The following is a 27,882-nucleotide window of genomic DNA, read 5'->3' as shown; positions in this document are numbered from 1 at the left end:
GCTGGGACTAGAACTCGGCTCTCCCACGGACTTCTCGGGATCGACCCCCGGCCCTGGGGACTCCGGGTCACCGAGCCCCTGCTCGGCTGTGTGCCTCCCTCTCTGGCTCCCCGTGGGCAGGTGGCGGGCTCTCCCCCTCCTGCCTTGCTTGGCCCGCTCCAGAGCCTGCCCGGAGCACAGGGCGGCTATTGTGCGGCTCGCCCGCCCCCGCCCCACCGCTGGCACCGTTCCCGGCTCCGTCTGCCTCGCTACCCGCCAGACCTGTTTGCTTTGCTGCGAAGACATGTCCCCCGGGAAGCGGGGAGGGTGCGGCGGGGAGGGGGGAAGCCAGCGGGCAAGTCAGCACAGCCCCACGCCCCGCCGGGCCCCCGCCCGGCTCCACCGCCGACGCAGCGGGAGCACAGACGAGGGATTCAGCAGCACACGCCAGCGGGGGCCCCAGGCTACCCGGAGCCAGCCCCGGCGCAGGCAGCTCCAGCAGGTGCCGGAGATGAAGCGAATAAATCTCTCGGCGCAGGGGGAGATTCGGGGCGGCTCCGGGCTGTCGCACGGCCGCTGAGGCGCCCCCCTGCTCCCGGCGTCCCCCTTGCCGGGGCCGCTCGGGGGGCTGGCGCAGGGGGCCCCGGGGGGCTGAGGATGGACCCTGGGGCGGTGGGGAGCTGCCGGGGAGCTGCGGCGACAGCTGAGGCCGGGAGCCGGCGCGCAGATGAGGTACCACGTCGGCCCTGTCCCTTCCCCTCCCTCCGCGAGCCGAGAGATGTGACCCTGCGTGGGGTGGGCGCCGGGCCCGGGGGGGCAGGTTCCTCCCTTTGTTTTGGATGCCACGTGCGGCCAGTGGGCGGGTGGCGAGGGCAACCCGGGAGGGGACGTGGGGCTGGACCGTGGGCTCCTAACTGAGTGCGGGGCAGCAGGGCAGGGTGGTCCCGGGGTGGGGGCACAGAGCTACTGAGGGGCTGAGACGGTCCCTGGCTCTAGGGAAAGGGAAGCCCCTGGGCTCAGTGAGGGGCGAGCGAAGGGGGAGCCGCGGGCCGGGCTGGGCGAGTCCAATCGGCTCCCACTGGCCTCTCCGGCACTGGCAGGGTTCAGAGCCCTGCCCCCGGGGCGAGCCGGGAAAGGAGCCTGGGCGCTGTGTGGGCGAGCGAGCTCCCGCGGGGGGACCCCAGACGAGGCGGGGGGGGGGTCAGCTGAGCAGCGCGCCCCTCCCGGTCGGTGCCGTCCCAGGGCGCTGGGCAGCCGCGGGGGCCATTAACGACCCCCAGGCACGTTTCCCAGCTTCCAAGAGTCAGGGCTTAGCACCGGTGACCTCGCTAACCTCCTGCCCGCAGCTTCAGATGGATACGGGCCACTTGCCGTCCTAAGCTCCCGTGCGGCTTCGCTGCCTGCCCTGGGACAGCTGTGCTGTTCCACCCCCGAGGCAGCTGCATGTGAGGGACGGATACCTCCGGCCCCTCAGGCTCTTCTTCCTAGCTCGCAGCCCTCCCGTACAATGATCCGATTTTGTGGCAGCCCGCCGGGGGTACCGGCCAGGCTGAGCCTTGGCTCGAGGGACCGGCGCTTGGCAGCAGTGGGGAGGGGGGGGACACAACGTGGCTCCTGTGTCTAAGGGGACATCTACACCCCTGGCTGGCTCGTATCCGCTGCCTCGGGCTGCAAAACGGCAGGGTAGACGTTAGATCCAGAGCTCTGGGACCCCGCCAGGTTCCACCCTCCTCCCCCTTCAGAAGAGGCGATTGGGGGCAGCCCACCAGGAAGAGCCTGGACCCCAGGGAGGCCTCTCCCCACCCCCCATCTTATGGACACGAGACTCCGTCCAGGTCAGTGGAGTTATGCCAGGGAGCCGTTTGGCGCCGTCAGAGCGACCCTAGGTCCTTCCATGGACGGCTGGCAGGGTCGGAGATCTCAGCAGAGCCCTTCTCGCCCTGGAGCTGATGGGACCCAGGAGTCCTAGCTCTGGGCCACTGGTTGGCATCGAACCCATGTAAGAACCCGGCCATACCGGGGCCGATCACCGTGTGCCCAGGGCGCTGCTGGATCTTCCCCCCCAGCCCCGGCGCCGGCGGCAGAACTTGGCCGGTCGGAAGCGCCGTGTTGCTCCCTGATTCCACTTCAGGGGAACCCTCAACTCCATTCCGGGATTTCCCTGTGTCCCACAAGCTGCGGCCTGAACTGAAGTCAGCTGGGGAGGGGAGCCTGTGCCCGGCTGGAATATATTTTGCTACCAATCCCCTCCCCTCCCCGGAGAGGAGAAGAACCCGGGCTGGAGGTTTGTGGCCGATGGAAGAACGGGGATAGGTGGGTTTTTCCTCTCCTGCTGGTCATAGCTCACCTTACCTGATCACTCTGGTTACAGTGTGTACGGTAACACCCATTGTTTCATGTTCTCTGTGTATATAAATCTCCCCTCTGTGTTTTCCACTGAATGCATCCGATGAAGTGGGCTGTAGCTCACGAAAGCTTATGCTCAATAAATGTGTTCCTCTCTGAGGTGCCACCAGTCCTCCTGGTCTTAATTCCAAGACTGAGCCCCGTGGGCACCTTAGTTCTTGGGAAGTCGCCCGCTGTACCCCTCTCCTCTGTTAAGTAACAGGGAGCTCAGGTTGCCCAGGGCCACCTCGTGCCCTTCTGGAACATGGTGAGCGGCTAAACTTAGCCCTCTGAAAACTGGGAAATATGGAGTTAAAGAACACCCCATCCCCCTCACTCCCCTTAACTCTGCCCCCTGGAGCTGGCAACAGCGGCAGGGAATAGCTCAATCGGGGTGGTGCCATCCGAAGCCCTGAGTTAGGACTGGGAGACCGCAGTCGTTTTGGGTTCCACTGATTCAAATCGAATTCGTTTGGTGCAGCGGAACGGTGGAGGGATTGGCTGGCAGGGAGTGCACGTACCTGCACAGTTCCCGTAGAGACCCAACAGTAGAACCGAGCCCATGAGCCCTACGGGACAACGCCAAGCTTCTTCTGCTTGCTGCCTGAAAACCCTGCTTCAGGTCAGAAACCCTCAAGGCCAGGCTGACGGGCAGGGAACCTTCTGCAAGTCTGCCCCGAGACCCAGCACAGGGCGCACCAGGGTTTCCATTTTAACAGGGTGGAAAAGGTCTATGGAAATGCCACCTTGGGGGCTAGAGGATTGTCTTTAAATGCTTAGTTTGCACACGGCTTAATTCAGGCAATTCTATGGTCCTATTGTTTGATGTCCCATAGCTTGGGGGCGAGTGAGGGTTGGAGCCCACACGTTAGAAGAGCTGGAACGTTTTGGGGAGTGTGTGATCTTTGTAGGGGGCCTGTATCTCAGGAATGCCTTACTCAGACAACCCCAAATTTGGACTACCCTCCCCTGAGCCCTGATGAGGCATACTGAGTCACCCCCCCACCCCCTTCCTGCAGCACAGCACCCCTACCATGGTGCTGGGACACTGGCTCCGAGTCCCCCCTGCTGAGTAACTTCCCGCAGCGCCCTGGATTTTCGGTGGGGGACTCACCTCCGGGTACCCATCACTGCTGAGTCTGGTGAGATCTGCCCTTGAGGATGGTGAGGGCTGGGAAAAAAAGCCTTTGCAAACTTCTGCCGTCTCCCTTGGCTCAGTCTCCCCTTCCCACCTCCTCTGTGCCCAGCTCCGGATCCTCTGTTGCTCCCTGTGTGTGTTCAGCTGCCATCCTGATCTTCTTTTTATCCCTTTGGTCCTCTCTCTCCCCTCCTGCCCTCCTTCCCTGGGCTTGTCCCTCCTCTTTGTCCTTTCCTGCTGCCTGGCTCCTTTTCACCTTCCTCGCTGACTCTCCCTCCTCTTCCAGCCCTGGCACAACTTGCCTGGCATTACATATGGACCACACACCTGCCTCTGGGGCGGGCTCTGGCAGTGTGTCTGGGCCCAGGGCCACCAGGAGAGTCCTGGGGAAGCAGGTGGCGTTCCCCTGCCAAGGTCTTTACTTTGATCTGCACCTGGACTCCATTCCTGGCTGGGCAGTAAACTCTATCCCAGCCTTTACCTATGACTGTGGCAGGCGAAAAGTGCTCCTGCCTGCCAAGCCCCGACCAGGGGCAGACAGGCAGCGGAGGCAAGGTTCTGTGATGAGCTTTTTGGTCTTAGCCCCAAGGCTGTGCCAGTCCTGGCCTCCCCAGCTTCCTCATCCACATCTTTTAAGTTTCTCTAGCACCTTTCGTCACAGTGCTGCCGAAATGCAGCCAGGTCTGGGGTAGGGCACAGACAGCATGGTGCACAGTTTGGGGAAGGAGTAATTTTGGCCAAGGACATCTCAGCAAATCCCATGGCTTATCCACTGCAGGGAGAGAGGACCTCGGTTTGGGGGTCTCTTCTGAAAGATCCCAGCAGAGCAAACTGTCTGGACCTCCCTGTATCTGCAGGGCAGGTGGAAGGGCCAAGTCAGACATGCGGGTGTTGAAGGTCCGGGGCCAGGTGCTGGTGAGTCCTAGGGAGTCACGCACTACATCCTTGTGACCCCGGTGAAATGGGCTCTTGATCTTTGGAAGGGTTTGAACCACTGAGCCCTGCACACGCTCCAGTGTTAACTGAATATGGAAGCAGTTAGTGAAGGGGCTGGATCTAAACATGGCCAGTCTCCACCTGTGCGCCGTGCTCTGCAGAGGCTTTGGCTGGCTTGGGGCTGTCCCCGGCAGATGGGATCCCCCATGTCACTGGACCAGCATGTCCTCCTTCCTCCCGGCTCTCTGTGTGACGGGATATCCCCGAATGCCTTGTGCCAGGAACTCAGCAGCCTCCGGGCTCGGCTGCCCAGTGAGCTTGGCTGGGACAATAAACCCTCGCTAAGTCCCTGTGCTCCCCACTGGCACCCTAGCAGCACTGTGGCTGCTCAGTGTGGTGGTGTGTGGACGCAGCTCACCGCATTGGCTGTAGCAGAGCCGGGGTGGCAGGTTGCACTGGCAGTGAGAACAGGCCCCATTCTGAATTCTCTGCCGCCCACTCCCCAGCAGTCCCCGGGGTCACGGTGCGAGGGTTCTCGGCCAGTCTGTGACGGGTGAGACCCGGGCAGCCAGGAGTTGGTTTCACCCTCCGAGCCGGAGGCAAGGTGACAAATGAAGCAGCCCTTTAGGTTTCCTTAGGTTCTTCGGTGTCGCCGAACCCAGGGCGAGTGCCGGTACTGTGAGCTCACCCGTAGCAGCCTCCCGCTGTGCATGCAGAGGAGTCACCATTTCCCTCCTGAAAGTCCCACCGCAGTGTGGAAAGTGAGCCAGGGCGTGGCACTGGCACCTGGGGCACCTGGAATCTGGTCCTCGGTCTGCCCAGGACCTGCTGGGTCCCCTGGGGCAAGTCGCGTCCCCGCTCCAGGCCTCAGTTTCCCTGGCCCCGGTTGTCCAGTTAGCTCTTCAGGGTACGTATTTGTACAGCGCTTGCCACAATGGGGGCCTGGTCTCAGCTTGGAGGCTCCAGGTTCTGCTGTTGTACAGAGAATAAATCGCGGCATCTTGCCCACTGAAAGTCCTGATGCCAGGGGGACCCACCCCATTGACTGTAGCGAACTCAGACACTGGTTGCTTTCAGATCCCTAAGAAATGGGACCTAGTGTTAACCCGCCAGGGGCCATTCCCTGCGGATCCCAGCAGGGCAGCTCTGCCCCTCAGCTTGTTACCACGAGAAGCACATCCTGAAGGATCCTTCACCAGTAGCTTGCAAGGCTCCCAGGCCAGCAGCGAGGTCGAGAACCCAGAGCTGAGAGCCCCGTTTGGTGCCATTGGCTCTAACCTGACTCTGTGGCCCCCTGTGCCAGCAGGAACTGGGGGCCTAGCAAGCCTGGAAGGGGGTGGATGTCTCCTCGGGCTCCTGTTCCTCCGGGCCTTGCGGTGGGCTGACATCACCATGGAGGGACGCTCCAGCTCTTAAGGACAGGTTTCCCCCCAGGAGTTTCCAGAGTTGGCTGACTGGGGCTGGGGGGCCTGGCTGGGCTTGGCAGCACACATGGACCTCACAACCTGACACCCCTCCCCCCCCGCCCACCTCCGGAGGCCCTCAGCAAAGCCCCGAGGCACTACGCCAGTTCTGGCAGGAGTAGGAGGGTGCCTGGGCCCTGGGAACGCCCACTGGCTTGGCTCCAGCTCTGTGGAGCTGCTCCAAGGGCGGTTTAGAAGCCGGAAGCCTGCCCCTGTTTCCTTACCCCCAAGCCCTTTGGGACAGTGGAGATCCAAAGACGGTAAAGGGAGCACCCAGCCGCTGTGGCTGGCGGGGCCCATCCCAGGGGCGCTGTGTGGATTCGAGCCCCTGGGATCGCACTGGGAAGCAACAAGGGCAGCACCTGGTGCACAGGGGCCCTGTGCCAGGAGGGGACGCCTGTCACCGAGTCCCCAGGCGATGCTCTGGAACTGCTCCCCATGAAGCCAGTCAGGACTCTGGGGCAGTCACCTTCCTGTGAGCAGCCTGTCTGCAGGGCAAGAAGCTCACACAGCTTCCACCTTCCTGGGTCTGACCTCGGAGCATTCAGCATCCTCTGCCCCTCCGTGTGCTTCCCTCAGCGAGTCCGCCCAGGCGGGGTCCTGGGGAAGCCAGAGGGTCCTGCCCCCGAACTTTGCAGCCAGACTTGACTCTCAGCCAGCCAGTAAAACAGAGGTTTATTAGACGACAGGAACATGGTCTAACACAGAGCTTGTAGGTGCAGAGAACAGGACCTCTCAGCTGGGTCCATTTTGGGGGGCAGTGAGCCAGACAACCCCGTCTGCACTTCACTCCATGTCACAGCCAGCCCCAAACTGAAAAACTCCCTCCAGCCCCTCCTCCTCTGGGCTTTGTCCCGGGCCAGGAGGTCACCTGATGCCTTCGTTCTCCAACCCTTTAGCTCTCACCTTGCAGGGGGGAAGGGCCCAGGCCATCAGTTGCCAGGAAACAGGGTGTCGGCCATTCTCTGTGTCCAGACCCCTGCACACACCTGCCCTCTAGGGCTCTGCAACGATCATACACCCTTATCCTACCCCCTAGATACTTAAGAACTGCCTAGGGGAAACTGAGGCACCCCCACACTATTCAGAGGAAACATTAAGAATAGTCCCACTTCGTCACAACACCTCACTGCCCTGCGGGGTCTGGGGCATTCTGCACTGGCTGCTCCCCATCGGGGAACAACCCAGTGAGAGCCGGCTCAGCTCGCATAGTGATGGCCAGGTCCATAGAATCAAAGAATCTCAGGGTTGGAAGGGAGGTCATCTAGTCCCACCCCCCGCTCAAAGCAGGATCAATTCCTAATTTTTGCCCCAGATCCCTAAATGGCCCCCTCAGGGATTGAACTCACGAGCCTGGGTTTAGCAGGCTAATGCTCAAACCACTGAGCTAGCCCTCCTCCCCAGCTACTTAGCCAGCATGTAGAAGGAGGGGGTTGTAGGGCGGTCCCCCACTGGGCTGTGACTGGGGACCTCCAGAGCTGGGACAGCCGGGTGCTGCAAGAGACTCCGACCTTCTGTGGTTCAGGTGCACACTGGGGAGCAGGTTACACTGGCCCTTGGCCACCTGGGGACCTAGAAGCCGCTGGGGCTCCTTACAGGCCCCTTAGACTGCGAACCGCTTTGGCAAAGGGTGGGTGCCCCTCTCCTCCCCACCAATTCCTCTGGGCACTCCCTGCTACCCACCTGCACCACGTCAGGTCAACTCCTCTCCCAGGCTCCTAGCATGGCCAAGCGATGGGGCAGCAGGGCGGGCCTGATGGAGGAGTGACCAGGGCTGCATGGCACCCCACACGCTGCTGGCATTGTCCCCCCTGCAGCTTCACGGCCAGGAGGGGACCCTGCGAACACAGGAGAGACCTTGGGGAGGGGGAGACTTGGTCCGACGCTGCCCTCTGAGCCTGGCAGGGAAGGACCCGGGTGGGCAGCCCTGCCATGGAGCGCTGCACCCTAGCATTTCAAGGGACGGTCAAGTCATTAGCCGCATTTTATGGATGGGAGAAACTGAGGCCCAGAAAAGTGAATCCAGCTCTTCCGCACCTGAGCCCCAACCACAGCTTGTCCAGTTCTCCCCCAGGACTGTGATCACAGCTGGGGAACTCAACCGGCTTCCATGGAGCTACAGTGAATGACACCCGGTGGGATCTGGCCCATTGGCTTCAATGGAGGAAGGCTGAGTTACACCAGCTGAGGATCTGGCCTTATCCTACAGCCCCTCTTAGGGAGCAGATCACGAGGAGACACGTCCATGTTCCCTGAGCTTGGCCCCCTGAGCCAGCTGCTCCGCTGCTCCCCCTGCACACAGCAGGAGAGCCCCAAACCCAAAACGACTGCAGGAGTTTGTGACTTGGGAGCCCCCCCGGGTGGGGGCAGCACAAGGCTTGGAGCTGTCAGGAAGCGGGAGGCTCCCAGGTTCCCTGGGGGTGGAGGCGGAGTTTGACACAGGGGAGCAGGGCAGCTGCAAATGCTGGCAGGTGTTTTTGTTCCATAGCTGTTAGCAGGGATCAGAGCCCTGCTCTGCCGGGCAGGGGTCTGTCTGGGTGGCAGTGAGGATGTGACAGGATGAGGGGTGCAGCAGGGGACTTCCCACGCGGGGGGGTGGGGTGTCTCTGCACCTATTGCAGCCCATGCCCCTGGGGGCAGGAAGGGGAGCTATCCCCGTTCTGGGCCCAGGCTCTCCCAGGAAGTGTCACCATGATGGGGAACAGTGCCGGGACCCAGGCGGTGGGGGAGCGGAGACACGCCAGACCCAGCCTGTCCCAGCAGGAGGCGCTGTGGGAAATGGTGCAGGACCACTGACGGTGCGGGCCTTCCCAGCTACTCCAGTCCCAGCCTCTCCCACCAGGAGGAGCTGCAGGGAATGGGGCAAAAGCAGCAGGTCTGATGGGGGACCCAAGTGTTTCGAGGGAGGGATACTTCAGTGCTTTGAGCATTGGCCAGCTAAACCCAGGGTTGTGAGTTCAATCCTTGAGGGGGCCATTTAGGGATCTGCGGCAAAAAGAAAATGGAGATTGTGCCTGCTTTGAGCAGGGGGTTGGACTAGATGATCTCCTGAGGTCCCTTCCAACTCTGATAGTCTATGAGTCTTGCTCGAGCCCGCACAGCAGAGGAGGGTCTCGAACCCAGGTCCGCTGCCTTGTAGGGCTGCCGAGCACGTGCTGATACGAGCAGCGGACAGGCCGGGACTTGGTAGCAGACAGGGAGTGGGGATGAAGGGTGTCATCTGGAGATGGGTTCTGAGATCCACTTGCAGGACAGCCAGATGGGTGCCCTGTTCCCTTCCCCTTGGGCTGGCCAGGCCAGCTGGGAGAACTGGGCTGTTTAATGGCTGCTGCAGACACTACCCTCTAATTGGGGGTGGGGGGCTGATCCCATTCGGAGACACCCCCCGTCACTGACCCAGTTAGCTCCCCACCTGCTCCCAGCCGGACCTCGGGGGGCATTTCTGGTCGTCCTGTCACCTCCCACCCTGTGCCTGACACGCTCCTGTTTTGCCTCCCCTACAGGTCTAGGGCAGGCCGGCCCTCGGTGATGGAATACCGCCCCCGGCCAGACTTCCAGCCACACCTGACATCGCTGCCCTACCAAACGGGGAGCCAGCGGATGGGGATCCTCACCGTGGGCGGGCCCCAGGCCCTGGGGGACAGGCCTTGCCGAACAAGGCACCATGTGGCCGTCTGCAAGCAGGAGAGTTTGTCCTTCGTGGAGCTGCCCAACCTCCAGCCTCCTAGTCAGGGGGACTTTAGTCTTGTCCCATGCTCCTCGGAGGGCCTGGGGCTCCCCATCTCCCACAGCAACCCCATGGACGGGCGGGGAAGCCCGCAGTTGAGCCCCGAAGGCTGGTCCCCCAGTCATCACAGCTACCCAGACTTCCACCCCAGGCTGGGCTGGATCCCAGACTCTGGGGTCCCCTTTGGAGGCGATGCTGCGGGTGGGGGCTCTGGGACTCACCCAGGGGCGGTGGGGATTGCGGCCCCCCAGGGATGGCAGGTGGTGAGGAAAGCAGACAGCTGGCCTCACGGCAGCTCCTTCGAGCTGCCCTCGCCTGTCCACGACGTCATCAGTGGGCCCACGAGCCCCCTGCCGCTGCCCAAGTCCCAGGGGCAAGGATCCCATGGGGTGGAGAAGGAGAAGTTGGCCTGTGAGTATTGCGTGCTGGGAAAAGGCGGGCCTCATGGGGGAGGCTGGAGAGGGAGGGCAGGCAGAGGGGATCCATCTGGCAGGGCATGCTAGGGAGGAGGCATAGAGCTAAAGGCCAGAAGGGAACATTTATGATCTTCCACTCTACTCTCCGGTCATGCTCCTCCTGCACAGGGGTGAGGCCTGTGTTCGAACAGAAGGAGCAGGGGTCTAGTCCCAAGCTCTCCAGATGCAGGGGGTCCCTGCAGTGACTTAAAAGCATGAGTGCTAATCTCAGGGCAGAGTGTTAGGGCAGAACCCCCTGACTGGTTGTGAGTTCAATACTTGGATTTCACCAAGAAAGGATCAAGGGCAAACCCCTCCGGCCCTGTAACAGCCCTAACCATGGAGTCCCAGCCAGTCCCCGTGGGCACTCCAATCTGTCTTGCCACCCAGCTGAGTCTGCCTTTGTGATAGATGGTCCCTTACACTAAGGATCACAGCAGTACTCAGATTAATCCCAGTCCCAAAGGACCGGTCGCTTACCCCAGGTCAATAGAATTTTAGAGCCTACACCAAAAACAACATTTGCAGCCAGTCCTGTAATAAATGATCTGAAGATTTATTCTGGAGCAGTAGTTCTCAACCTTTTCCCATTTGCGGACCCCTAACAAACTTTGAATGGAGGTGTGGACCCCTTTGGAAATCGTAGACACGGTCTGTGGACCCCCAGGGGTCTGCGGCCCACAGGCTGAAAAGCAAAGACGCAAGCCCTGTGTGTCCCTCAGGGCTAACCCAGGAGAAGCACTGGGGATCTTTTGCTTCTGCCCAGTAAACCTTGCCCCCTTTCCCCCCAAGTCCAGGCAGCATAAAGATACAGTTCCTTCCATTTAGGGCTTTTCATTCCCTTCCCCTCTTCTGCTCTGAGCCGGAAACTCAGCTAATGGGAGGAATTCACCTGCATGCCTCATCTTCATGGGGGGGAGGAGTAAACAACAAAGTCTTTTGTCTTCTTTAATGTTCCAGGCTAGTCCGCCTGGCGCGACGGGCCTTTGCCTTCCTCGCTGGGCAGACATAATCCTGCCGTGGGAGCCCAGCATTTCACACTCGTCAGTGTCTCTCTCCTCTCGGGCGATTTACACAGTCCCAGAGGCTCTCTTGAGGCAAACGCTCAAATACTGCCCTGCAATACGGGCTGCAGGCGTTCTACGTGAGATGAAGGCCGGCAGCCATGCACCAGCATTCCATAAAGTCGGAATGCTAAACACACTTAGATAAGTGCCTGTTTTAGCAATCCCAACGCCCAGGTGAACCAGACGGCTTGCAGCTAGGTAGCTGTCAGTATTCAGCTGAGGCAGGGGGACCGTGGGATGAGCTGGCACCTGGTCTGCCAGCATCACACCAGCGCTGGAATTGACCCCCCGCCAGAGCCTGGATGTGGGACCCCACCAGGGACGCCAGTTTTGGTTGGACGTGTGCCTGGAAGTTTCATTGCATAACATAATACTTTAATTCCTGGGGACTCCAGGAGGCAAGTATAGACCCTATGGCAGGTGCTGAGGGGGTTTCTGGGAGGCTCTTGTGCAGAACCAGTCTCCAAACCTCTAGGCTGAGCTTAGGGTGGCCCCCTGTGCAGGGTTTCCCAGGGTTGTCCCTGGTTTGAGGTAGCTGCCCCGGTAAATCTGTCAGGGTCCCAATTCCCACTGCCAGGCCAGTTTTACAGGCTCAGGATCATCCCAGATGCCCTGCTGTTCTGTACCCCAGAAGTGGCAACCCCAGCTCCTGTGTTCCGTGCCACACCCATGCCGAGAGAGCGCCGCAGTGCGGGCACGGCAAACCCCTGTCAGTAAACGACAGACCACGGAGTCCATCAGCCCCGAGAGAGAGCAATAACTCGCTGTGCCGGATGCTGCAAAGCATTCTGGGATAGCATTTCTGCAAAACTAGCAAGCCCTGCCATGCTCCCAAGGGGCCTTGGAGGTAACGTCCAGGCCATGTTTGCAGGGACTGGACCTGTTCAGGGAGCAGATAAGAGGAGCTCAGTGAGCCGCAATCCAAAGTTTGAAACAGTAACACGCAATAGATCATATCACCTTGTTGTTGTCCTGGTCACACATGGCCCCCCGGAATATCCCCCCTTGGATAGTGCCCGCCGGGATCATAGGAAGGCAGCTGACCCTGGAAAATGCTGTTTATTTTCTTACTGTGCAGCGTCTGGTTTCTGACAGGGAGGACGGCCCAGTGGTTTTAGGGCCCTCGCCTGGGAGCCCCGGGTTCAGCTGGAACTCACTTAGCACTGCCACTGACTACGCAGGACCCAGAGTTAAATCCAGCTCCCTGGCCTGGCGCAGGGCTGCGCCAGGAGCAAACTCCAGTGCCCTCTCCCCAAGCTGAGCTGGCTCCTGCATGTGTGACAGGAGCAGAGGGCGGCGCACACCTCTCGGGAGGCAGCCCCTATGACACACAGCTGGGCAGATGCGCACTGCCTGCCATCTGCTCCCGCTGTCCAGGGGGAACAAGGCTGGAGGTGAAATCCAGCTGGCTATGTGCACATCACACGCCCTGGTGCCCCAGGGGAGACACAGTCCTGCCGTGCCAGGGTCCGAGGCCCAGCTCCTCAAAGAGCTTAGGTGCCTAACTCCCATGGGCCCAACTAATTCCATCTGGAAACATGTCTGTGAACAGTAACGTGCACACACGAGCCCACAGCTTTGCTTGCTGGTGCAACCGCACGTTGGCTGCTCGCTGCACCTAGAGGGAGGCCAGCCTGCCGGCTGGGAGTCAGGAGGCCCAGATTCTATTTCAGGATCAGCCATCGGCTTCCTCTGTGCCTCAGTTTCCCCCTCTGTAGAACAGGAAACATCCTGTCTCACAATGGGGGCAGAGGAAGGGGCAGCTGTGGGGCTTGATTCGCTGAGACCCCTGCCAGAAGCTGCTGTAAAGGTCGGGCATTGTTGTGAAAACAGGTAGGAACAGGCAGAGACGGGCTCAGCATTCTGGGGTCCTGGGGGTGGAAGGTCACGCACATGCCTTGTGTGTTTCATGCTCCCTTCTGATGATTAATCCATGGAGAGGATAATAGCCTTCTGCTGCTGCCAGGGGGTGGAGCTCCTCCTTCAGCTCAAGTGGCAGAGGTCTGTGCTAGCACTCCTGGGCTTGAGCCCTACTGATGCCCCATGTGGCGGGTAGCACTGTGAGGCTGGGAAAGCTCCCAGCGCGGCAGGCCCTGAGTTCTAGGGGATGGAGCAGCCCCATGAGCTGTCTCCCCTGGGCAGCTCCGCTCTGCTGGACCCAATCAGCCCTGCTTCCACATGCCCCGCTTTCCTGCTAGCTGGGGCCCAATCCTCACCGTAGCTCCTCTCTCCTTCCAGGGAGGAAGATCAGGGTCTACTCCCCCGAGACCCTCAGTGACACGTCCCCCAGCCTGGATGGAGACACCGTTTTCCCAGGCTCCCCAGTCCACGAGGACGGCAGGTGTGCGGGGGAGCTCGCGCTGCGGGGGATGGAGCCGCTGGACCTGAGGCCAGCTCCTGAGGGGCCTCCCCACGAGGTGCCCGAGACACTGGACCTGGCGCTGCCCCTCTGCTCGGCTGGCCGGAGCGCCAAGGGCTTGGCAGAGCAAGAGAGGCGACGCTTCTCGGCCTCGGAGCTCATGAACAAGCTGCAGCTGTCTCAGCGCAGGGCCACCTTCTCCCTCAAGCTGGGCAAGTCTCTCTCTGCCAGGAGCGCTTCCAAGGAGAAAGGGGCTTGGGCGAGCCAGGAAGGTATTGGGATTCTCACACTGGGCTAACTGGTCAAACCGGTATGGTCGGCTTGGGGCCTTTCTTTCTTTCTTTCTTTCTTTCTTTCTTTCTTTCTTTCTTTCTTTCTTTCTTTCTTTCTTTCTTTCTTTCTTTCTTTCTTTCTTTCGACTCCAACCCCTTTGCATCAAATGCTCTGTCCCACTATAGCGCCAGGTTAGTGGCTTTCATGCTATGGTGTACAGGCCTGTGGTCCTTGGTGCCCATCCTGGGGGATCTCCCTCCCCATCCACATTCAGTGGGGAGATCTGGGAGTGATGATGGTGGGTCCACAAGTTCTCTCTCATCAAGTGGTCCCCCCAAATGAAGACGGTGGAGAACCATGTTCCTGGGAGGAGACATGGGCGGAAGGGGCACATCTGTAATGCCAGCTCCCCCCACCCAGCAGGGACCCCCTGAAAGCGTGAGACAGGGGTGGAGTCTCCATGGCCATGGTGAAGAGACTGGGTGGAATCCTGGGCCGCTGTCCCTCTCTTCCCCCATCATCGCATAGGTGCATGATGGGATTCTCCCTCTTCCCCTGAGCTGTTAGGCCTGTTGGAGGCAGGTTAGCGATGGACCAGTGGAGGCAGGGGAGGAAGGGCGCCCTGACTCAGACCCCAGCCCAACTCCTCCCTGATCAGCTGTGAAGCTGCCGTCCATCCTTGCAGGTAAACTGAATGGAAGGGAGAAGAGTTGCAGCAGCATGGGCAGTGATGGCCTCCCATCCCCAGAGTCACCCAGTGAGCCAGGGAACGTCTGGCCCAGGTAAGGTGTGCTGGGAGAGCCCATGGCCCTAGGGGGGTGTTCCCAGCCCACCAGAAGGCACAGGCTAATGGGCAGGCTGCAGGGATCTGGACCGTCGAGAGAGGGAGGATGGAGGAAGGTGATGCTGAGTTCCTTGGAGGAGCTGGATTTCCCAGGGCATGGGCTGGTGGGGATTGGGCTGCAAACCCAGTTATCGGTGAGAGCTGTGAACCAGACCCCAGACACCCAGCGCCACTAACTAAACTCAGCATCCTGATGGAGAAGGGGGTGAGCCCCCCTGGCATCTGCCCCGTGGGCCTGAGCCCAGCCCCACGATGTGGGGAGTGTGTCCCCCATTTCACCCACTGCAGGCCCGTAGGCATGTCTGAGCCAGGCTGGATGCCAAGGGGAGAGGCACACGAAAGGCGTTTCTCAGCCTCTCTGTTTTCTAATCATCTTTTATCTCTTTCCTTTTCTTTTCTTTTTTTTTTTTTTTTTTTGAGTTTTTGATTTTTTTCTGAGGAAGTGAGCTGTAGCTCACGAAAGCTCATGCTCTAATAAATTGGTTAGTCTCTAAGGTGCCACAAGTACTCCTTTTCTTTTTGCGAATACAGACTAACACGGCTGTTACTCTGAAACCTTTGATTTTTTTAAGATCCTAAAATAACCAATAAATGATCCGCTCAGTGTTCACCTGGCGCTAACACCTGGCCCAATAGGCAGGCTCTGGCCACTCTGGTGTTTGGAAGCGGGAGGGAACACCCAGCCAGGACGGCCCCACCCTCCTTGCAACATGCTGATGGCTTTGCAAGGTGCATGTCGCACCCCTTGGACTGGTGTGATGCCTGTCCCAGGTGCAGGGCAATGGAGGAGCAGGGCTGTGTCCATAGGGCTGGGCACAGTGTCTCCACCTGCCGGGGGGTGGGGCGGTGAAAGTAGTGACAGCAGAGAGACCCTGTCCCGCTGGCTCATTCCCACTGCCTGATCTGGGTCTGGGTGACACCTGCTCTCACTCCTGATCCGCACTGGGGTTAGTGAGCTCAGGATCAGGCCCCATGGTGCAATTCAGCCCTCAGGCCCTGATCCTCCACCCTACAAGTCAATCGGGGGGGGGGGTGCAGACTCCAGTCCTCACCCCCCACCTCCATGTGTTCCTCTCTGTAGGAGCGAGGCGGAGCCGGATAGGTGCCTGAGCGCTTTGGTCCAGCACGAGAAGCGGCAGTCGAGGTTCCTGCTGAACTGTAAGCAGCCAGCTCGTCCCTCCTGGGGGATTTCCCCTCTGCCTTTAGGAACCCACATCCCAGCTGGAGCTGTGCTCAGGCTGCAGCTGTCAGGACAGCCGTGCCAAGCCCTTTAACGCCAGGACAGGGGTTGCAGGTCCCCCACCCCCTAGCCAGCCAGCGAACCCCTATCTTGGGCATCTGCTGCCTGGTCCAGAACCAGCTGACAGCAGAGGGCACAGACGCCGGAGAGAAGTGCCTGCCTGAAATGGGCACAGAGGGAAGGAGCTGTTGGCCTGTGCCTCTGGCCTGGCTAGATGGCAGAGGGCAAAGCTGGCACGGACCCTCCCCTCCGCCCTTATGGCCAGGCCCCTTCTCCCCAACCCAGCCCTTAGACCCAGGCCAGTCCCCCTGCTCCTAGCCATAGTGCCCCCCCACACCCAGACCATGCCCACATGGGGTTACCCTAGGGCCCCCGGAGGGGTGTCCCATTTGCCCCGGGGATGGCGTCTCGTTCCCTGCTGAAGGGCCCCCTCGGCCCAGCTGACCCCTCCTCCCCCTAGCCATCCTGTACCAGGAATACAGCGATGCCGCCACCGCCCGGGAGATCCAGCGGCAGCAGCGGGAGGACGCCCAGGCGGCGGAGGAGGAGGAGGAGGAGGAGAAGGAGGAGGCCGACCTGGCACAGCCCAAGCCCAACCTGTCGCCCAGCAGCTCCTTCTGTTCGCAGCGCTCGTCCCGCGGCTCCACCTTCTCGCTGTGGCAGGACATCCCGGATGTGCGGAGCAGCGGGCTGCTCAGCACCATCAGCCTCCAGGAGTGCAAGCTGCAGGAGGTGAGGGGGGGCCGGCCCCCTGCTCGGAGTGTGGGCACCGTGACGCAAAGCGTTTCCCAGCGCTTGGCCAGCCACCGCCGACACAGAGCCAGGCCTGGCACTTACTGGGCATCGTCCCCGCCCCGGGGCCACCAGGGCTGGCGGGACCCTCCTGGGCCAGCGGGTTCCTCCCATAGATTCCATTGTTCTTGGGCCCACGGTGTCCGTTCGCTTCAGTCGCCCTTCCCCCTCCCGGGGCTCCCCCCAACGCATTCACAGGGCCATCACCAGCACTGGGATAGCAGGGGGCTGCGGGTCAGGACTGAGGAGCACTGGGAGCTGGGGAAGGGGGGAGCACAGGGCTGGGATAGCAGGGGGCTGCGGGTCAGGACTGAGGGGCACTCGGAGCTGGGGAAGGGGGGAGCACAGGGCTGGGTTAGCAGGGGGCTGCAGGTCAGAGCTGAGGGGCATTGGCAGAGCTGAGGGAAGGGGGGAGCACAGGGCTGGGCTAGCAGGGGGCTGCGGGTCAGGACTGAGGGGCATTGGCAGAGCTGAGGGAAGGGGGGAGCACAGGGCTGGGCTAGCAGGGGGCTGCGGGTCAGGACTGAGGGGCATTGGTAGAGCTGAGGGAAGGGGGGAGCACAGGGCTGGGCTAGCAGGGGGCTGCGGGTCAGGACTGAGGGGCATTGGCAGAGCTGAGGGAAGGGGGGAGCACAGGGCTGGGCTAGCAGGGGGCTGCGGGTCAGGACTGAGGGGCATTGGCAGAGCTGAGGGAAGGGGGGAGCACAGGGCTGGGCTAGCAGGGGGCTGCGGGTCAGGACTGAGGGGCATTGGCAGAGCTGAGGGAGGGGGAAGCCCAGGGAGACACAATGCCACTGGTGCTGCATGCCCTGTCACAGAACCCGTGCCCTCTCTAGGGTGGCCAACTTTCTCATTAGTGAAAACCAGCCACTTAGCACCGGAATCTCCCCCGCACCCGGCTCCACCTCTTCCCCGAGGCCCCACCCCTTGCTCCATCTCTTTCCCTTGAGGCCCCACCCCTGCTCCTCTTTCTCCCCCCCCCCACTGTGGCTCGTTGCTCTCTCCACCACACTCCCCCTGCCAGCTGAGCAGGGCTCTAAGGGTGGAGGGGTGACTGGGGCAGGGTGGGGGAGGGAGAGCCGGGCTCTGGGATTTGTGGGGGGGTGAGTGGGGCAGGATAGGGGAGCTGCTGGTACCCCTCTCCACCAGAGCCATTCCTGAGTGCTCCACCAGGCTCCAGCAGCAGCTGCTGCTCTTCCCACCCCCCAGTGGCGGAGGCCAGTTACTGCAGGTAACCGCACTTTTAGTGTCCGGTCAGCCCTGCCGACTGGACACTGCCAGGTTCCCTTTTTGAGTGGCCGCAGCGTGAGGACGCCCTGGCAGAGGAGGAGGAGGAGGCCGCCCTGGCGCCGCCCAAGACCAACCTGTCGATGGTTCCCCCTCGCTCTCGCCCCGGCAGGCCAAGTTTGAGCTGATCACCTCGGAGGCCTCCTACATCCACAGCCTCTCCATCGCGGTGCAGCACTTCATGAACTCACGGGAGCTGAACGAGTGCCTGGGAGCCCAGGAGAAGCAGTGGCTCTTCTCCAAGCTGCCCGAAGTGAAGGACGTCAGCGAAAGGTCAGCTCCTCCCAGGGGATGGGGCCTTTTGACCTCCTGCAAGGTGCTGTTGGGGAGCGGGGGCGGGGGGGGTGAGACAGGAGCGAGCCGAGAGGCCATTTCAGGTGACCGGGGAACCCGGTTCAGGCTCTTCTCCCTGCAGCTCTGCCCAGCGCCCTGGTCCGGGGGGCCCAGGTTCTGGAGATGTTGGTGCTCAGAGCACCATGCGGTTGTGGTGCAGGCTTGTGTTGCTCTCGGGCGCTGTCTTGCAGCCCCATCTCAGGGTCTAACACCTTAGTCCAGGGCTGTGGGGAGCTGAGGACCCTTCTCCAGACAGGAGGGAGACCATTCCCAGCGACGCTGAGATAGAGCCGGGGCCTCGAGCATCCCCGGGCGTGACCAGGGCAGCGGCATCACGCCCCCACCCAGTGCTGGGAAAGGCCGGCGGTTTCCTCGGGGCCTCAGGTTCGCCTGCCCGCTAAGGCCCCGTCTCACGCCCTGGCTCCCCGGCAGGTTCCTGCTGGAGCTGGAGGAGCGGCTGGAGGAGAACATCCTGCACTTCGACATCTGCGACATCGTGCTGCGCCACTGCCCGGCCTTCCGCCGGGTCTACCTGCCCTACGTCACCAACCAGGCCTACCAGGAGCAGACCTACCAGCGCCTGCTGTGCGTGAGCCCCACGCCGCCCACAGGCCTTGCTGCTCCACAGCACCGCCCCGGGGGCCACGCAGAGAGGAGAGCTGAGCGGGGAGCTCTGGGCTGGGGGGCCAGTGAGCAGGCGGGGGGGGGGCTCTGGAGTGGGGGGCCAGTGAGCAGGTAGGGGGAGCTCTGGGCTGGGGGGGGGCAGTGAGCAGGCAGGTGGGGAGCTCTTGGCTGGGGGGCCGGTGAGCAGGCGGGGGGGGCCCTGGAGTGGGGGACCGGTGAGCAGGCGGGGGGGGGGCTCTGGAGTGGGGGGCCAGTGAGCAGGTGGGGGGAGCTCTCGGCTGGGGCGGGCGATGAGCAGGAGGGTGGAGGAGCTCTGGGCTGGGGGGGGCAGTGAGCAGGCAGGTGGGGAGCTCTGGGCTGGGGGGCCGGTGAGCAGGCTGCGGGGGCTTTGGAGTTGGGGGCCAGTGAGCAGGTCTGGGGGAGCTCTGGGCTGGGGGTGCTGGTGAGGAGGTGGGGGGGAGCTTTGGGCTGCAGGGGCCAGTGAGCAGGTGGCGGGGAGCTCAGGATGGGGGGCTGTTGAGCAGGCATGGGGGAGCTCTGGGCTTGGGGGTCCCCTGTGTCCCCCACAGCCTCCTTCCCCCTTCCCTTATCTCTATGTGTCCAGCTCTGTCTCCTCTTAGCTCCTCAGGGATTTGGTCCATCAGGGATGCAGGACGGTTCTCACCAGCTTCCCCTTCCCACACCTCCCTCCCTGGCCAGTTCGAAGGCTCCTGTCACGCCCAGTCCTGGATCCTGCTAGTTCCTGCGGGGATGTCTCCTGGAGTGGGGGTGGGGGAGCCCTTGCCCAGTGCCAGGCCCTTCCTGTGGTGACAGCTCCTGGAGAGGGCCCTCGGGTGCTTCGATGGAGAGCCATGGGTGCGTCGTACAGGCTCAGTGCTTGCTTCTGGCCTGATCCAACAGCCCACTTATGTCAGTGGAAAGCCTCCGCTAACTCCGGTGGGCTTTGGGGACCCGGCTGGGTGTGCTGCCCCTGACATCCTAGGAGCCTCTGCCCCTAGCACCACGGCTCTGGGGACTTGTTAAAATTCCTGTCCACATTGTTCCAGGCAGGACAATCCTAAATTCCCAGGGATCCTGGCAAAGCTGGAAGAGGGGCCAATGTGTCAGCGCTTACCTCTCACCTCCTTCCTCATCCTGCCCTTCCAGAGGGTCATGCGCTTGCAGATGCTGGTGGAGGTGAGCCCCAGGGCGGGGGGAGAGGGGACCGGGGGTGTAATTGGAGAGTATCACTCCAGCCAGAGCCGGCCTGGCATTAAAGGGAAGTGCCCTGAATTATAGGGCACCACACTGCAATCTAAGGCCTATCTCTGCCACTGACTCACTGTTTGCCCCTTGGCATGTTGCTTCCCCTCCCTGTGCCTCAGTTTCCCCCCGTCCCATGCAGATACCCTATCTTTGTGAAGTGCTTGGAGAGCTGCAGCTGAGGAGGGCTCAGTGTGACTTCATGGCCTGTTGTTCGGATTCTCTTTGTATTGTTATTACTTGGGCCAAACTCCCGATGGGCTCCCTGGGGGCTGCACCCGAGTGACAAGTGGAGCTAAGCCATTGTCAGAATGGCAGGATGTCCCCCGGAGATTGTTAAAACCCACGTCATGTTTTGTCACCAACCAACAGTGGCACTACATTGGTCCATCTTAGGCGGTTTCACTTTGCATCTCTCATGCCGAGCCCAGGCCTGCCGTGTTAGCAACCCAACAATACAGGGATTGCTTAAAACCTGCTTGCAGGGCATTCAGGCATTTCTGCTGTCTAGCTTTCTCTGTAGCCCAGAGATCAGGTTCCCCCAGACCTCCGGGTAGGCATGTTTTAAGTGCCTTACAAGGGCAGCAAGTGTCATTTTACGGATGGGGAAACTGAGGCACAGAGGGGGCGACGTGGCTTGTCCAAGGCCAGGAAACTCAGGCTGAATCTGCCTGATTCAGAGCAGGGTCTCTGGCAACTGTGGTGAGTGCTCTAACCACCCGGCTTCTGGCTCTTGTGGGGTGGGTCTCTCCCTCTCTCTCTGAACAATTTCAGCTGTGATCCCAATAAGAAACAGGAAATTTTTTTGAAAGCTCGAAAATTGTCACAGGATGGGAACACCCATGTCCCGCCCAGCTCTGTTATGAAATCTTCCCTCAGCTGTCAGCAAACATAACACGATCGCGAGCTGTTGGGTGACAATGGGACAGAATAGCAGAGGGAGCCACTTTCTTCCAACACTGCACAAGGAACTCTCTCTGCTTCCCTGGAGAGCTTCTGCCTAGGGCTTCCCCCGTCTTAGCCCTGCCTGATGGCCTGCTCCAGATATAAAGAAACAGCTCCCAGACTGTCCCACGTGCTGCTTCCCACAGGCCTAGATAGCCGAGCCACAGGCTTGTGGCAGCAGCGGCCTCTGGGATTCACGGTTAGACCAATGGCGCGAGCTGAAGGGTTTCAGAGGCCTGGGATGTAGGGCACTGGTGACCTCAAGTGGCAGACTGGAGTCAGTGTACGCCACCCACCCTCCCCTCTCCCTTATGCCTCACTCGATCCACACACCTTCTGGGCTATCCCTTTCTTTGGTACCAGGTCCCTAACTCTCAGTGTCTGGAAACGAACTCCCTGCACTGGCTGCTGCCCTGGTGCTTAGAACCGGTCCGGAGTACTCAGGGAACCAAGGGAGGCAGCGTGGCCTGGTGGATAGAGTGTTATTAATAACCTGAGTGTTATTCCCAGCTCTGCTATTGCCTCGTTAGGTGACCTCGGGCAAGTCACAGCCCCTTCGTGCCTGTTTCCTAGCTGTAAAATGGGGGTGAAGATACTGATCTCCTTTGGGCTGTGCTTTGAGATTTCCTGATAACGGAGCTGTCTAAGAGCTAGCTATTATTGTTATTCAATGTGCAGGAGAGACCAAAGCCTCCATGGAAAGCTACCGATTTGCACTGAACCCTGATCAGACACTCTAGATTGCCACGAGATTTCCCCAGCTGCCTGGAGCTCCCAGTACAGGGGTGGGAGGGCCCAATATAAGCCCCCCAAATACTGTAAAGTGTTACCCACATGGCCAGGTACTGTGCCCAGGACCAGGACTGTTATTCAATAGCTCCTAAGCTGCTTTTTAGAACAGACTGGACCCCATTCCTCGTGGCTCTGGACGGGGCGGACAATCACTGGCACCAGAGTGAGAGCGGATTGTTACCGCGTGGATTTGGCAGGTTTTGCCATCACTTTGCCCTGGTCTGTGTTCGCCAGGAGGCCAGAGCAGAGCACAAAGGGCCCTGTAAAGGTTTGCCGAAGGGGCAGGGTCACAGTGCATCGGGCTCAGCCTACACCAGCAAAGTCCCCTGCCACGGAGAGCTCACACTCGCACGAGGGCCCCGTTGTGCTACCGAGCGCCTGTGCTGAGATCACCGAAGTCCCCCTGGATTCACAGGGCGCCAGCCGAATTCGACCTCAAACACGCTACAGGTCTGAGTCTGTAGCTCTGGTATCAGCTGGTGCCATTGACCCATTCTGCTCCTGGGGCACTTCCCGTTGGGTTCATGCTACTGATCTGTGCCCCCGGTGCTGGTCAGGACTGCTGATCTCTGGTGCTGAGGTGTTCGGCTTGGGACTGACACCCGGGGCATCTGACGCTTCTTAAGTTGATACGTTTTCTGCCTCCTGCTTGCAGAACATCCTGAAACGCACATTGCAGGGCTCCCGGGACGAGGCCACGGCCACCAAGGCCTTCAACCAGCTCAAGAAGGTAACTGGCGAAGGCTAGGAAGCGCTTTGAGAATGGTATAAAATCTCTCCATGTGGGCTGCGAGGACTGGGCTGGCTGGTGGGAGAGCAGGATGGGCACTGCTTTGTCTCCGTGACTGGAGCTGTGTGTGTGTGGGGAGGGAGGGTGTACCTTGGGGCCTTTCTGATTTGGGGATGTGTGTGACTGGGACAGGTGTCCTTGCAGGGAGAATTGTGAGTCCTCTCTGTTGTCTTGGCTCAGATTCTCCATGACACTGAGTAGTAATGTGGTGCGGCACAGAGGGGCCTGTTAGGGAATCGCTCACACCTCGGCAACACCCTGGCCATTGGCATAGGTTAGAGCAGCTTTGGGGCAGCTCTAACTTCCACCAGCTGGCAGAAACACTCCCCCCGTCCCCAGAGGACTGTGTGCCATCCGGGACTGTCTGGAGCCCAGAGCTTTCTGGGGATGACACCGGGGCCATTTCTGCTGGCTCTGCACCATCTGGGAGCTCCCTTGTCCGGGGGAGATTCTCAGCTGGCCGGCCCTGGGGGCTTTCTGGCCCCTCTGCACTGGCTGAGTGCAGATTCGGCGTGGTGGTGGCTAACGGCTCCCTCGGCTCCCCAGCTCGTAAAGGAATGCAATGCCAGCGTCCAGTCCATGAAGAGAACCGAGGAGCTCATTCATCTGAACAAGAAAATCCACTTTGAAAGTAAGGTGAGCACGGGGACTCATCTGGGGGAAAGGGGAGGGGGGGAGAGTCCTCGGAAAGCTGGTTCCCCCCAGAAAGCAGCGAACCCAGGGAACACAGACCGGACCCAGAGAACACAGAGAACACAGACTGGATCTACCAGAGAAAGCACAGCCAGGGTGTGTGCGTCTTGGGCCGGGTGCGTCTTGGGCCAACTCCAGGGACTGCGGGAGCTACCAAAGGGGCGAATCAGCCAAATCCTCAGCTGGTGCCAATCTGTGTCCAGTGGAGAGAGACAGACGTACACCCCATGAGGATCTGGCCCTGGGCTCTGAACAGGGTGTGCCGCCACCCAAAAGTGTTCTAGACACAGACACTTCTGGGTTCAATACTGTGTGAGTTCGACAGGGTGATGCTCGGTCAGCCCTGCCTAGGAACCCAGGCTCCAATAGGTTTAAAGTCCAGTCTCATAGCATGCAGGTGATGGGCTCTGAGTTCACATGCTGACTGGATGCCTCCTCCATATGGCCACCTATTCCGCCATGGAGACACCAGCTTCCTGCTCAGAACTGCCCCCAGAGCTGCTACCTCTGCAGCCATCTGCACGGGCCACTGCTGCTCCTGTGACCAGAGCCCTTCGCGCTCTGTATCTTTCACTGACCCCCCAGCCACTCCCACTCCCGCCACAGCCAGAATAAAATGTAAAGGGCTCCCCATCCTTACCGAGCCCCAGGCTTCAGCTGAGCCACTGGGCTCCACCAGCCAAGCTCCTGGTGCAGCTGCATCATGGGAGGTTCACGCCATGGCCAGGCCGTTGGACCATTGATGTGTCGTGGGCTGGTGATCGTTGTGTCTCCGGGATGGAGCCTTACAACACCCTCCCGGCTCTGACGTCTTCTTCTCCTTTCTGGGCCGGGGCCCTCGGCAGATCTTCCCGCTGATCTCGCAGTCGCGCTGGCTCGTGAAGCATGGGGAGCTGGTGGAAGTGGACATGCAGCTCATCAGCACCCTCGCCGCCAAGTTCAAGCTCTCCACCAAGATGGTGTATCTCCACCTCTTCAATGACTGCCTCTTGCTCTCCAGGAGGAAGGAGTGAGTGGTGGGGCGGGGCGGGGCAAGGCGAGCTGTGCAGGATGGATGGGATAGTCCTGTGGAGCGTGGGTCTAGCTGGCCTGGCTCTCCTCGGTTGGAGTTCACGCGTTGGCCCCCTCGCACTCACAGGGCCGGAGGAGCAGAAGGGGGCGGTGCGCTGTCCTCCCAGCAGTGGGACGAGAACCTGGGCTAACAGGCTGTAGACAGCTCTCCTTCCAGGTCTCCACTGGATGCCCCACTCACAGGTTCCCCTGTGCTGGGAGGAGAAAGCAGGCCACAGCTCGGGAGCAGGTGCTTGAGGCTCCCCATTCACCCTGCGGTCGGCGCTCTGAGCCCAGACAGGTTTGTGGCAGTTTCTGGCCCGCAGGGGAGAGGTCCCGGCGGAGTCTGGGGGATGTGTGGCCTGGGCCCGTCTGTCATGCTGGGCAGGCCCCAGGGTGAAAGCCGACCCTGCCCGTGCCTCGTTTCCCGGGTCCCTCCTGCACAGGAGCAGCGTGTCCTGCTCCCCAGGCGTCAGCACCTGCCACGCGCCGGCGCTGAGCAGCGGGTGCTGCTGCCCCTCGGTCACCGTCTCTCTCCCTTTGCCTGTCTCGCCCAGGATGGGGAAGTTCGCGGTCTTTGTTCACGCCAAGATGCCGGAGCTGAAAGTGACCGACCTGAGCAGGAAGCTTCACGGGGTCCCGGGACAAATCTTCCACCTCCAGCTCTTCGACAGCCAGCGGCTGAAGCACCAGGTCTTGCTGCGGGCACAGACCGAGTGAGTGCCCAGTGGGGCAGGGCCGTCTCCATGTGACACCCCCAAACACCCCAGCCCAGCTCCCGAGGGGAGGGGGAGAGAAGGCTCCTTCTCGCTGTCACCTGGCTCGGGGGAGGGTTACGACCAGCCTGGGACGGGAGCCCTTATTGCCGGCTGGCTGGTGGGGACCTGGCCAGCGGAGAGCCAGCATTTCTGGGGAGCTCCTGCCGAGCGATGGCTGGGGAGCTGTCTCTCACTCCGCCAGCGGGGGGCCTGCGTAGCCCGTGAGCAGTGTCAGTGTCCCAGCAGCGGGCACAGCTGACATGGGCACCAAGCCGCATCCCCCAAGCCACCAGGCTGCCAGGTAGGGGGGGACCCAGCTGGCTCTGGAGGTAGGCTCACCAGAGTGGGAAGCATATAGTGCCCATCAGGGCAGCTCCACAGGACTCCAGCAAGGACCAGAGCTGGTCCACAGGCTGCCAAGTTTGGCCCTGCCCCCAGGACTGGATCAGAACCATCCCGGAGTTCTGGGGCATCAGGATGTGGGATTTGGGTTTGGGTTGTGTGGAGATGGGTGACCTGCTGCCGATTGGGGTTCTCCCCAGTTCTGAGCCTGTTCAGATCAGGGGGGCGGTCTGGGTGATTCTCTGGGAGCCTTGCCTGTCCTATCGGGCAGGGCTGGGCTGACCAGCTCCGTCTGGCCCTGCAGGAGTGAGAAGCAGCGGTGGATCTCGGCAATGGTCCCTTCCAGCCCCCAGATGGACAGGGAGCATGTCACCAAGAATGCAGGTACCCCTGAGAACGCGCCCGCCCCCTTCCTGCCAGGGCTTGAACCCAGCAAGGGACCAGCCTGGCTGCAGCAGGATCTCGGGTCCCAGGGGCATGACCCTGCTTTGGACATGACAGCTCTGCTGTGACTTCTGGCTTCTGTCCCTCATCCCTGCGTACTCCCCTGCCCCAAGCACCTAGCATCCAGGTGCCCCAATCACACACAGGTAACATGGTGTCATGGAGCAGTCAGTCCTCTGTCAGGCCAGCGCCAGCCTCCCCGTTTCTGGAGTCACGTGCCCCTCACTGCTCCCAGCAGAGCTCAGGCAGGGCTGGACTGGCTCAGGGGGGATGTGTCCGGCCACATCACTAGGGAGATTTTGTCCCCGGTGGAACCTCGAGGGTCCCAGAGTGGGTAGAAGCAGCCTTCCCTCGGATCCCAAACCCCTGCCCCAGGGTCCCGGGCAGTACGTGACCCTCTGTGTCTTGCCACTGCTTCCAGACACCGCCCAGGTCCAGTGTATCAAAGCCTACAAGGCCCAGGAGCACGACGAGCTGACCTTGGAGAAGGCGGACATCCTGGGGGTCAAGACGAGAACCAGCGACGGTGAGGGGCCCTGGCTTCGTCTCTCTTCTTCTCCCTCAAGCTGCCCTCTCCAGCCCCAACACCGCAGTGGCTGGCAGGCTGGGCAGTGCCCCCCCGCCCCCAGGCTAATGTTTCCTTCTCTCCCGCACAGGCTGGCTTGAGGGGATCCGTCTGTCAGATGGGGAGAGGGGCTGGGTCCCTCAGGGGCACGTGGAGGAGATCACCAGCCGGGGTGCCCGGCTGCGCAACCTGCGTGAGAATGACCGCATCAAGCATGCCACGAGCAAGCTGGAGGAGGAGCAGGCATGAGCCGGCCCAGGCGCCGGCCAGGGGAGACTCTGGGAACACAGTCAGAGCCCTGCGTCGTGGCAGGGCGATGGGCAGAAAGGTGGGGGCAGGACTGCTCCCGTTGCTAAGGGGCTGCTGAGCGAGCATCCTGGGCACACCCACCAAACGGCACCAGGCGATGGTAGCAACAGGCCGCGGCTTGGTGGATGATCTGCCGCGGCCTCCACGCTCCCCGCTGCTGGCTGAAGCTCCAGGGAGGGAATGAGGCCCTGGGAACCCCCTCCACAAACGGACCTGCTGTTCTGTGCTCTCTACACGGTTTCCTGGGAAGGTGGCACTGGCTGCCGTGGGTGGGATCCTGGCCTGGTCCTCATAGGCACGGCCGGCTGGGGGAACCATCTGGCAACGAACTCTCTGCCCTGGCCCCTGTCAGAAACAGGCTACTGGGCAAGGGGGACCCTTGGTCTGACCCAGTGGGGCTGTTCGTGTGTTCAGGCGCCACCCACCCAAAGCATCATCTGCCTGGAGGGCAGGGACCAGCCAGGCAAGTGTCTCCCCAGCTGGAATGGGCACCTTGTGGGGGGAGCAGCGCACCATCTCCATGGCCCAGGCTTCTCGGGGTAGGGTGAGGGCAAGTTCCTGCTGCTTCCATCCTGGGCCAGCGTCACACGAGGGAGGAGGGACCCCATTAGTGATCCCTGGAGCTGCCCATTCTTCGAGGGGGGTTGCAAGGCAGGGGGTCGCCTCCGAAACAGCATCGCCAAAGCCGGGCTCCAGGCCCCTCCCCTTCCCTGTACTGCTCTGCCAGCCCGGGCACCGCTGGTGCAGGACGCTGCCCCCGGCGCTCCCTTGCGATGGCCTGGGGAGGGTGGATCGGCCTCGTTGTCATGGCAGGGGACAGCCACGGCTCCCTCCACCACGGCCCGGCCCAGCTCTTGCCTCGGCCTGGAACCTCTGCCCATGGCTGGCGGGTCTGCAAAGGAGCCAGGGCGGAACCAGCCCCCGCTGACGTCTCACCCTCTATTCCAGCTCGAACTGAGCCGAAGGAGGAGGGAGACGCCGGGAGAGCCGGAGACCCGCTGCAGGGGCTGGGTTTGCACAAGCCGCGCATCAGTAAAGGCCTTAATTCAC

General features: G+C 61.3%; 1 protein-coding gene across 2 annotated transcripts; it reads left to right on the top strand.

Annotated features, from left to right (window-relative positions):
- The first annotated feature begins 353 nt into the window (after window positions 1-353).
- Window positions 354-27,882, top strand: ARHGEF19 (Rho guanine nucleotide exchange factor 19). Of its 2 annotated transcripts, none has more exons than XM_084651536.1 (16): window positions 354-711; window positions 9,405-10,039; window positions 13,389-13,781; window positions 14,468-14,564; window positions 15,708-15,784; window positions 16,327-16,598; window positions 18,058-18,218; window positions 18,711-18,863; window positions 19,949-20,078; window positions 22,537-22,611; window positions 23,218-23,307; window positions 24,210-24,373; window positions 24,972-25,130; window positions 25,819-25,898; window positions 26,380-26,484; window positions 26,615-27,882. In XM_084651536.1, exons 1-16 carry the CDS (start codon window positions 707-709, stop codon window positions 26,770-26,772), a joined length of 2,754 nt encoding a protein of 917 aa, XP_084507662.1. In that variant the 5' UTR covers window positions 354-706; the 3' UTR covers window positions 26,773-27,882. The 2 variants fall into 2 exon arrangements, with proteins under 2 accessions (XP_084507662.1, XP_084507663.1); XM_084651537.1 differs by having other exon boundaries at window positions 372-481.

This window comes from Lepidochelys olivacea, assembly GCF_965140295.1.
Source record: "Lepidochelys olivacea isolate rLepOli2 genome assembly, chromosome: 18".
NCBI classification, from domain to species: domain Eukaryota; kingdom Metazoa; phylum Chordata; order Testudines; family Cheloniidae; genus Lepidochelys; species Lepidochelys olivacea.
The sequence above is the reverse complement of the archived record's forward strand: the minus strand, read 5'-3'. Positions and strand labels throughout refer to the sequence as shown.